General features: G+C 43.5%; 1 protein-coding gene across 1 annotated transcript in view; it reads left to right on the top strand.

The window, feature by feature from the left end:
* The window catches only part of LOC128484089 (uncharacterized), a 28840-nt gene extending 28549 nt beyond the window's left edge, over positions 1 to 291 (top strand). Inside the window, exon 17 of the mRNA XM_053460407.1 lies at positions 219 to 291. Within this exon, the coding sequence (XP_053316382.1) occupies positions 219 to 254 (36 nt within the window). The 3' untranslated portion in view covers positions 255 to 291. The remainder of the gene's footprint in view (positions 1 to 218) is intronic.
* The last annotated feature ends 11863 nt before the right edge of the window (positions 292 to 12154 follow it).

The raw sequence follows: 12154 nt of genomic DNA, 5'->3' as shown, positions 1-12154 counted from the left end.
GGTATAGATGTCAAACACATTCCTTATAATTGAAATAAATGAATGAAAAACAACTTGTATTAACAGACTTTTGTATTCTATTAAAAAAGAATGTGGGTTGCTCAGAGAAACAATGACTGAATATCACAAAAATATTTTCTACTTGCTAAGTCTTGTTTCACTTTCAGTTCAAACATTATCTCTTTAGTTGGTTAAAAATGTTTTCTTTCCCTCCACAGGATTTTATGTTTTTTGAGCATACTGAAAATAACTAAAACGTGGAAGGATACCCTCAGGAGGCATCTGAACAGTGCACATGACAATTTAAGTTTGCTGTATAATATACTTATGCTGACTAATGCTCTGTGGGGCTCTGTGTGGCTACAGGTGTTGGGTAAACTGCAGATGTTTACATTAAAAAAATGATTTCCAAAAAACTGAAACCACTGCGCCTTTCATTTCTGCTACAGGGAACAAAGTAAGAATTGCCAAAAATGTTAACGTAATATTCGGATTAACATTTGTTAACAAACAATAATATTTTGCTGGTTTCGTAAAAGCATTGGTAAAACAGAAATGTGATGTATTGTCAAATTAGGTCTTATAAAGTGATGTGCCAAGAAACCCAGCAGTTAGATTTAACACATTAGAATTTTCATTCCCCCATCACTCTCCTTCTCTCTCCTTGCTCCCCTGACTCCCTGACACTTCACCCACATGCTCATTCACTAATGCAGTGAACATCTCATACCAGCCATTTGTGACCTTCTCAAAACATTATTGTTGGGGCCAGCTCTCACATGCATGAGAAATTTGTCAGATTTGGCCATTCATAATATAATGTGTGTTAGCAAAGCGAAGTGGCAACCCTGCTGCTTTGGTGAATACGCTGCAACATGTATTTAGTGTAGAAGACGTATCATAAGATGTGCAATGTGCCCTATTAGGTGTATGCACTTCTGCTACAGATCTGGATATAAAAAGGTGTTCTTACCCAAAATAGATTTTATTACAGGCTTGTTGTCCAGACGATATATGACACATTGCCAAATTATTTGATTAAAGATTAAATATATAAATTATAAGCTCTGCCACGTTTGCACTAATGCATTTGGACACATAGCATTGTAGTGTCTATAAATGATTGTGACTGCTTCTTAATCAGTAGGATCAAACCTTTTAAGTACCATTGGGATGACCAATATAATACATTCTACCTCCTTTGGCCAATACATTATTTTAAGTGTTCATCGATACAAGGCTCAATATATAACATATATTTGATCTGCACAGGTCCGACCATAGAGTCACTGATAATTGGGGGCAAGAAATATTTTGACGCCCTCGATGAGTGTGGCTATATTGCTAATTCCTCCCTTTAACAAACATATTACATTTTCTATGGCAACCACACACCACCTCCCGACTTCACCAAGTAACATGTCACCAACTTCCCACAGCTTTGCCCCAAAGAACTTGCCAGTACCATCTTTGCCCCTAACAACTTACCAGTGCAATTTTCGTGATGTGAAAACAACAAGTGCTTATAGGCACAAATATTTGTGTGGGATAACGTATAAAACCCATTAATAGTGAAATAGTTTGAGTGCCAAAAGAGAAAACCTCCTCAGCTGTCGCTAACAAAACTGCAAAATACTTGAAGAATGGATAGCACACGTTGTAGGGAAATGTTATAATACCTCCCTTAACAATCATCCGGTGTATATTAATTTAAAAAAAAACTTAGAAACCTTCTAGCGTATTAAGCATAAAATAACTGATATGAATATAGGTAACGATAGGAGAGATGCTTACCCTTTTCAGAACGGACACTGTTCTTTTATGCAGGCTCAGGATACCCTCTAGTGGTGACTGAAAGGAATCTCCTAATCCATCTTTGCTGGAGCTGATGTGTTTCTCCGTTTGTGAATAAAGTGAATAACGCAGAAGGGGAAATAAAAATAAAAACTGTAACTTTAATATAGATATAAAATGTCTGTTCTTACATGGCAGTTCTAAGTTGAAAATGACATTATGCATATTAAAGGGAAAAAATACATTTGAGACACAGACGATTACTATAAATACACTATTAGAAATAAAAAAAAAAGAATAATGGGTAACAGGGTGCAAGAACAGAATATAAACCTTGCCAATGCTAACAAGAGACACCTGGTAGGCACAAGACATTTCCAAAAAGAATAGATTCCCACCTCAATCTAAATCATCACACCAAAGTTTTTCTTTTCGATACCCACACCCTCCCAAATGAAGGAGAAGTGTGGGAGACGAGGAAAGGGGACGGGCAGCTCAGACACAGAGATGCAAAAGGGAAAAGAACACTGAAATTGGGATCTTTAATTTAAGCAATAACACTTTTACTCAAGACCATCTCAGCATTTTAAATTAGGGACTAAAATGTGCTCCTTAAAAAATAATTCTTCATTTTATCCATGGACAAAGAGGTCAACAGCTAAGGAATTGTTCAATTTGATGATCATAGATGACACTGAAAAATTAGAGAGAAATTATAAGTACAAACATAATTTAACTAGAACAGAACTGTCAGAGCGCTGAGGCAGGAGGGGCCTTCAGGTAGCAAAGGCAAAGGCAAGGGTAAGGCAATTAGAATGGTGGAGACAGTCCAGAGGGTCGAGGCAGGCTGAGTACAAGTGGTATGGAAAACAAGTGTAAGGTCGGGGCCGGCAGAGTTTGTGCAGAAGTGGGGTAGCAATCTGAGTAAGGGAAATCCAGTAAACAAGCCAAAACCAGGGGAATCAAATAAATAGTAGGGAAACACAGGGGAGAAACATGGAGACTACACAAGGCAACCCGGGGATGCGGCCTAGTGTGGCATGAGTGCTGGATTGGGGGCCTGACAGGAACACAAGGCCCAAGATCCACTAGGTGGCGCTCACGTAAAACCACAAGAAAGAGAAGAGATACGAATTGATACAAAAAATAAAGATTGCACTCACACAACTGGTGGCACATCAATCAAAATGTGCTAACCAGTTGTGTGAGTGCAATGTTTATTTTTAACTTATACTAAGTTTGCATACTACACCTGTTTTCCATCTAGAAACTTTGAAAAGGAAATGAAAAATGCTTGAAAACACGCTAATTATTTTGAGTGCATTGGGAGATTTTTGTGGTTACAAAAGATACATTGTTGCAGTCTGCACTATCAATTTGTATCTCTTCTTTTTCTTGTGGTTTTACGTGAGCGCCACCTAGTGGATCTTGGTTCTTACATTTTGTTTTAAAAATTTGGAGAGTGTTGTAATCGGGAGACTGCCCGAAAACCACTTAAGGGAAGTATTACATTCATCTTATTCTAATTCACATCCATCTGGGTGATTTGAGAAATACCCACATTGGTATTTCCTATTTGTTTTTTTCCATTTTGGGCATTTTATTTTGATCTTTTCACACATATACAGGAACACAAGACCGTCCGAGTTTTACAACAAGATGACACAATTGTAGTTAGGCCAGCAGACAAGGGGGGAGTCATAGTTATCCCCCCAAAGGATATGCATATTGAGGAGGCTTTAAGACAGCTAAATGACCAAGATGTTTATGTCAAGCCTAACAAAGACCCTACTGCAGAATACTAAAAAACACTAGTGAAATTCCTGGATAAAGGCTTAACTACAGCCATTACATACCCAAGAATCCATGTGTTTTATTTACTGCCTAAAATATACAAATATATTCAAAATTCAACAGGGAGGCCTATAGTATCAGGTATAGGGTCCCTCACCTCCCTATTGTCTGAATATATTATTACCACCTCCAATCCACCCTCATATCTGAAGGATACACGGATATTTTATGTGTCCTTGATAATATTACACAGCAACCCAATTATACTCTTGTTACGAGTGATGTTCAGAGCTTGTACGCCATTAAAGAACACTATGCTAATTTATTCATGGCAGCTTGGGAGGCTGTATGCATCCATTCTGACCATGAATGAAGGGCAAATCTGGTATCCTAATGGCAGTACATGTTTTTTTTATTTGGGGAGGTTTCTACAAAAGCTTTCATCAGTTTTTACTCTCTCAAAAGCAACCAGTGGGGCATCATATTATTCACTATGTCTAGCCAACAGAAGGTTGATTTTATAGACCTGAAAATCTATTTAGAGGATTCTATAAAGGGAGTGCTCCTAATCTCAGCTTGTTACCTGTATAAAAGACACTTGTCCACAGAAGCAATCAATCAACTCTCCGCTGTGGCCAAGTCCAAAGAGCTGTCCAAGGATGTCAGGTACAAGATTGTAGACCAGACACAAGGCTGGGATGGGCTACAAGACCATGGGCGTAGGAACCCCTAAAAATCTGGGGGGACAGCATTTTCCCCCATCAGATCCCCACATGTATGTATAGATTAACTGAATAAGACATACAAACCCTATATTTGCAGGTATATATAAATCATGTATGGAAACATAGCATAGCAGATATGAATCAACAGAATAACAAAAACCCAGCTTTGCAGGTATAAATCAACTGGAATTCACATAAAAAGTCAGCATTAAAGATAGAAACCCCCTAAATTACAGGCATAGATCACAGGTTGCACACCCCAAAGGCCAGCCCTGGCGTCCACATTCCCCACATAGAACCTGACCAGCATTCAGATTACACAAACAAATTACAGCCCAGTGTGAGCCAACTTTGTCCCCAAACAGCCCAGCGTGAGCCAACTTTGTCCCCAAACAGCCCAGCTCACAAATAATTAAAGCAATTCATCCACACATTAATTCTTTATTTCACACAATTCATCCACACGTGGATTAATTAATTCTCTTATTCATTCTCACAATTCATCCACATTTTAATTAATTCATTCTCATTCTTTATTTCAATATGCTTACTACACCCCTTTTCTTACTTTTATCCCACCTTTGCCTCTTCTCACGCTATCTACCTGTCTCCCCTTCTCACACTATCTACCCTCTCTCCCCCTTCTCACTAGCTGCCCTCTCCCTACCCCCCCTTCTCGCTAGCTACCCTCTCCCTACCCCAACAATCCTGCAGCACCCACTTGCTCAAGAAAGCACATGTACAGGCCCATCTGAAGTTTGCCAATGAACATCTGAATGATTCAGAGGAGAACTGGGTGAAAGTGTTGTGGTCAGGTGAGACCAAAATCAAGCTATTTGGCATCAACTCAACTCGACATGTTTGGAGGAGGAGTAATACCGTCTCTGACTCCAAGAACACCATCAAGGTCCTGGGGTGGCCTAGCCAGTCTCCAGAACGTAATCCCATAGAAAATCTGTGGAGGGAGCTGAAGGTTCGAGTTGCACAACGTCAGCCTCGAAACCTTTATGACTTGGAGAGGATCTGCTAAGAAGAGTGGGACAAAATCCCTCCTGAGATGTGTGCAAAACTGGTGGCCAACTACAAGAAACATCTGACCTCTGTGATTGCCAACAGTCATTTTTTGCTAAGTCATGTATCGCAAAGCGGTCAAATACTTGTTTCACTGAGTAAAATGCAAATCACCTTATAATTTATTTGAACTGCGTTATTCTGGATTTGTTTTGTTGTTATTCTCTCTCTCACTGTTAAAATAACCCTACCATTAAAATTATAGACTGATCATGTTTTTCCTTTACTGTGCCAGCCATGGCAAACAATGCAACTTACCTTAAAACACCTTATTAAATAAGGCAAGTTGTGGTATACCATAAAAAGGATTGTTTAGAAGAATGGAGCATTGCTCTATACAAATATACATTGTAACTTTTCAAAATAAGGGTGATGAGTATCCACAAACACTTATAATAATTATAATAATAATCATGTAATGATCCAAAACAGATGATAAAGGCACAATGATTCTTCCCCAATGCACTAGTGCAAAAATGTTTATGCTGTATAAAGTAAGTGAGGCTGAGCTCTTTGTGCACACAGAGGTCATACTGTGATGATTCCACACATTCCACACATCCACTGTAATAGTTATTTACTGTAACTAGTGACCTTGACTAACTCCTTCTGACACCTTGCAGTGTCTCAGGAATCCTACCGTAGGATACAAAAAAATGTTCTGCTATTTATAAATTCCTGAAACAATAATTTGATCTTACAGGATACCAATTCAACAAAAAGATACAGGAAGCCACATATATAGTACACAAACCACAAAGTAAACTACATTTTGATACCCTCATCTAAGTTTTTACAGACAGCACCACACCCTTCTATGTACCACTGAATAACAAAGCCACCACTGCCCCACTGTCAGGCATCCAACCTACCTCGGCGGCCGTGCAGGGTCCCACCACGAACTGCCTCCATGTCCGGACAGCCAAAACGCCGTACGAGAACCACGCGGTTGCGGCGTGGGCCGCATCCCCGGCCTCGATTGAAAGGCATCTCGCGGAAGATGGCCGCGAACACGTTGTCCATGGCGGGGGGGCGTGTCAAACTTCCCAGTTCCATTGAAGTTAGTGCAGGAGGTAAGCAGAGGGCGGGGAATAGGGAAGATTGACAGCTCTATACTGAAGGTGGATAATTAGAGGGGAGGAGTCAGGATCTGGCAGGGCTATATAAACCCCCAGCACTGTTCAGTCAGTGCTGGCTTGTTAACTAAGCGGTGCTCCATTCCTGTATGCTGATTACCTGAATCTTACCCTTCCTTACCCTTATCTTGTTCGTGGATTTCCTGGCTAATTTGACCTCGGCTTGTTTACTGGACTACGTAAGTTTCCCGGCTATTCTTGACCTCGGTTTGTTTATTGGACTCTGTGCTTATCTACTACCCTGGAACTCGGCTACGTTTAAAAGGACTCTCGTGTATTTCTGTACTCCCTGACCACGGCTTGTGTTAAGACTTCGCTACCGGTATATGCCTGTCTTTTGTGAAATAAATACCTGCTTGCACCACTTTGGCATCACCTGTGTTTAGCGTCTCACTGCGCTGTGCTCCGTTCCCCTACCTTCTGACAGAACAAGCCAGCCATTATGGAGCCTGCAGGAGTTGCTAACGCCATACAAGCGCTAACCCAACAACTAGCAGCATTGGCACACACAGTTCAAGGGATACAAGAACAACAACAAACGTTACAAGTTCAAGTACAGGCATTGCAAGTTGTCCCTCCAGCTGATCCACCTGCTCCTATACTCGCTCCTGTCCTACCAATTGATGGAGCAATGGCCGCACCTGAGCCCCAAGTAGCCCTTCCTGAACGCTTCACTGGAGACCGCAGCAAATACAAGTCTTTCATCTCCTCCTGTGAATTATTGTTTGTCCTTAAGCCTAGGACGTATGCCACGGACTTTGTTAAAGTGAGAACAGCTATCTCTCTTCTTTCGGGCGCTCCAATGTCCTGGGCACACCATCTATTACAAGTGGAACATCCCTCTCTCAATACATGGACTGATTTTCGTCAAGCTATGGATGTTCTCTACGAAGACCCTCACCGGACTTCAACCGCTGAATCCTCTATCCGGGCCCTAAAACAGGGTCGTAGACCCGTGGAGGAATTCATATCAGAATTCAGAGGAGTGGCTGTCGAAACCCAATGGAATGAGCCAGCACTGATTCATCAATTTCGCTTGGGTCTCTCCGAAAACCTGAAGGATGAACTAGCACGTGTTGGAATGCCTGGCACTCTGGACGACTTAATCCAACTGGTCACACAGATGGACAGACGATTCAGAGAACGCAGACAAGAACGTGCTTCTACGTCCGGCCCTCCTCCAAGGCTACATCACACAGGCCCTACCACTACTACTCCCAACTCGATTCCCACGGAAGAACCCATGCAAATTGGGATGGCACGTGGTCCTTTAACAGCTGCAGAAAAGGACAGAAGAAGACTCGCAAACTTATGTCTCTACTGCGGTGGTCCGGGTCACGCCGTTCCTAACTGCCCTGCTCTGGCCACAAGAGGTAACAATATTCTCCCACCTCCTACTGTTTTATTAACTGGTTTGTCGTCTCACCTTTCTATTCCTGTCTCTCTGCAGTGGGGAGATAAGATGATACAAAAGATGGCCATCATCGATTCTGGAGCAAGTGAAAGCTTCATCGACACTACTCTGGCTCAAGAACTCCAAATCCCAACGCACCCTAAAAAACACCCATTGACTGTTCGACTGGTTGATGGTAATCCCATACAATCAGGTCCTGTACTGCTAGAGACAATTCCTATCACCTTGACTACAGGAACAAGACATCGAGAAGAACTCCGTTTCAATTTAGTTCAATCTCCCTTGTTTCCACTTATCCTAGGACTACCCTGGTTGCGGCTTCACGATCCTTACATACACTGGGCAACAGGTGAAGTAACCTTTTCCTCAATTTTTTGCAAACAACATTGTCTTCGTTCTTCAGGGATCCTATCTGCACATGCACTGTCCTCCACAATATCGGTGACCCCAGTCGAACCACAAAAGATCCCAGCTCCATACAGGTCCTTTTACAAAGTGTTTGATAAGAAGGAAGCAGAGCAACTACCACCCCACAGACCATATGACTGCCCCATCGATTTACTACCGGGAGCGACTATTCCTTTCGGAAGGATCTTCCCTTTATCCGAGCCCGAATTAAAAGCATTAAAAGACTATGTGGAAGACAATCTACGGAAAGGATTCATACGTCCTTCCACCTCACCGGCTGGTGCTGGTATATTCTTTGTAGGCAAAAAAGACGGTGGTGTGAGACCCTGTGTAGATTATCGGGAATTGAATAACATCACTATTAAAAACAAATACCCGCTCCCGTTAATACCGGAATTGATGGATAGACTTCGTGGGGCACAGATCTACAGTAAAATCGATTTATTAGGTGCTTACAACCTGGTCCGTATGCGCAAAGGAGACGAATGGAAGACTGCTTTTCGCACTCGATACGGACACTACGAGTACAGAGTCATGCCCTTCGGACTCTGCAACTCACCTGCCACATTCCAACACTTTCTCCACGATATCTTCAGGGACTTGCTGGACTCTTGCGTAGTCATCTATCTCGATGACATCCTAGTCTACTCCTCATCTCTGTCGGAACACCGAAAACATGTAAAACAAGTACTCACACGACTCGAAGACAATCACCTCTATGCGAAACTCGAAAAGTGTCATTTCGAAACCACTCGAGTGGAATTCCTGGGTTTTATAATCACTCCCGGACATCTAGAGATGGATCCTAACAAGGTCACCGCAGTCTTACAATGGCCCGTTCCAAATTCAGTAAAAGCTGTACAACGGTTTATCGGGTTCGCAAATTTTTACCGACGGTTCATCAATAGCTTCTCCCGCATCATTCAACCTCTCACGCAACTTACAAAGAAACAAACAAGATTCCAGTGGACCCCCCAAGCACAACATGCCTTTGACTTGCTAAAACAAAAATTCACCACGGCTCCCATTCTCATCCTCCCAGACCCGAAAAAGGCCTATTTCCTAGAAGTCGATGCCTCTGGAACAGCGGTGGGAGCAGTTCTATCTCAACGCCAGGGTGACAAAGAAGATCTTCATCCTGTATCCTTCTTCTCAAGGCGTCTGAGTCCAGCTGAATGCAACTACTCGGTTGGCGATAGAGAACTCCTCGCCATCAAGATGGCTCTTCAAGAATGGCGTCACCTGTTGGAAGGCGCCCATCACCCGGTCACTGTCTTCACCGATCACCGTAACCTCGAATATTTAAGGACTGCTCGACGACTGTGCCCCAGACAAGCACGATGGGCACTCTTCTTTACGAGATTCCAGTTACACATCACCTATCGACCTGGCAACCGAAATGGGAAAGCTGATGCCCTGTCTCGTATGTATGAAGACCCAGAAAACAACGATATTTCTGACGATACCATCCTGCAACCCCACCATTTCCTTTCCATACAAACCTCTCTGCTGAAAGAGATACAAACCCACAGTAAATCCCTTACCAGCTCTACGGACCTTCCTCCACTACAACAAGACCAGGGTGTGTTCTACAAAGATAATTTGATTTACGTCCCTAGTCCGGCCCGACCTGCCGTTCTCCAGGCCATACACGATCATCCAATGGCGGGCCATGGGGGGTACCGAAAGACGCTTGATCTAGCAACCAGATCCTTTTGGTGGCCAACTATGAAGCAAGACATAGACTACTACGTCCGATCATGCGAGACCTGTGCAAGAAACAAGGGACAAAACACAAAAACTATGGGTCTTCTTCAACCCTTGTCCATCCCAAAGCAACCGTGGGAGGACATCACAGTTGACTTTATTGTTGACCTACCCCGTTCCAACCAACACAACACCATCATGGTGGTTGTCGACCGTCTCACCAAGATGGCACACTTCGTACCTGCTCGCCACTTGCCCACTGCCACAGAAACAGCAGAACTCTTCATTCAATCGGTTTTTCGCCTCCATGGAATACCCCGTACAGTTTTATCCGATAGAGGCGTCCAGTTTACGTCCCGCTTCTGGAATGCTTTCTGTCGGGGTCTTCGGCTCAAACGGATACTGTCGTCGGCTTATCACCCTCAAACAAACGGACAAACTGAAAGAATAAATCAGATATTGGAACAGTATCTTCGCTGCTATATCACACATCTACAGGATAATTGGTACCAGATGTTACCCATGGCAGAGTATGCCTACAACAACCAGTTACAACGATCCATTGGAATGTCGCCATTTAAAGCTAACTACGGATACGACCCTGTCTTCCTTTTTGATTTACCCAGAGCTTCTTCAGTACCTCCCGCTAGGGATCGGCTTCAACTACTCCAACAGGGATTCGTGACTTTAAGACACAATCTGCTAAAAGCACAACAAGACTACAAAAGATATGCTGATCGTAGACGAAGACCTGCCCCACCTTACCAGGTTGGGGATAAAGTATGGCTGTCCTCAACTCACATCAATCTACCTGGCCCATCCAAAAAATTCAATCCCAAGTATCTCGGTCCTTTTGAAATCACTGCATTATTGGGTCACTCTGCCGTTCGATTAAAGCTTCCTCCTTCTTGCCGTATCCATCCTACATTCCACATCTCTCTTCTGAAACCCTGGGTACCGGACACCCATTTAAGGAAACATCCATCTCCACCTCCACCTATTGTTGTCCAAGGTACCGAAGAATATGAGGTCGGTGAGTTACTTGATTCCCGCATACGTCACGGCCGATTAGAATATTTAGTTCATTGGAAGGGATACGGTCCGGAGGAACGATCTTGGGAACCAGACACCAACATCCATGCACCTGCTAAGATCCGTGCATTCCATCGGGCACATCCTGGTAAGCCTGCGTCCAGACGCCCCCAGAGGTTGCGTGTAAGGGGGGGAGTCTGTCAGGCATCCAACCTACCTCGGCGGCCGTGCAGGGTCCCACCACGAACTGCCTCCATGTCCGGACAGCCAAAACGCCGTACGAGAACCACGCGGTTGCGGCGTGGGCCGCATCCCCGGCCTCGATTGAAAGGCATCTCGCGGAAGATGGCCGCGAACACGTTGTCCATGGCGGGGGGGCGTGTCAAACTTCCCAGTTCCATTGAAGTTAGTGCAGGAGGTAAGCAGAGGGCGGGGAATAGGGAAGATTGACAGCTCTATACTGAAGGTGGATAATTAGAGGGGAGGAGTCAGGATCTGGCAGGGCTATATAAACCCCCAGCACTGTTCAGTCAGTGCTGGCTTGTTAACTAAGCGGTGCTCCATTCCTGTATGCTGATTACCTGAATCTTACCCTTCCTTACCCTTATCTTGTTCGTGGATTTCCTGGCTAATTTGACCTCGGCTTGTTTACTGGACTACGTAAGTTTCCCGGCTATTCTTGACCTCGGTTTGTTTATTGGACTCTGTGCTTATCTACTACCCTGGAACTCGGCTACGTTTAAAAGGACTCTCGTGTATTTCTGTACTCCCTGACCACGGCTTGTGTTAAGACTTCGCTACCGGTATATGCCTGTCTTTTGTGAAATAAATACCTGCTTGCACCACTTTGGCATCACCTGTGTTTAGCGTCTCACTGCGCTGTGCTCCGTTCCCCTACCTTCTGACACCCACTGTCTATACATGGACTGACTTCTGCCAATTACCCAAATTGACTTGTATATTTTGTACACAATAACCCACTGTATACATTTCCTATTGACCTATTAGTTGGAAGGAATGGGCCCCTTAGCTTTTTTTTATTTTATAATATTTGAGGGGGAGAAACATTTCTG

This window comes from Spea bombifrons, chromosome 3 (genome assembly GCF_027358695.1).
Source record: "Spea bombifrons isolate aSpeBom1 chromosome 3, aSpeBom1.2.pri, whole genome shotgun sequence".
Classification (NCBI taxonomy): Eukaryota; Metazoa; Chordata; class Amphibia; order Anura; family Pelobatidae; genus Spea; species Spea bombifrons.
The sequence above is the reverse complement of the archived record's forward strand: the minus strand, read 5'-3'. Positions and strand labels throughout refer to the sequence as shown.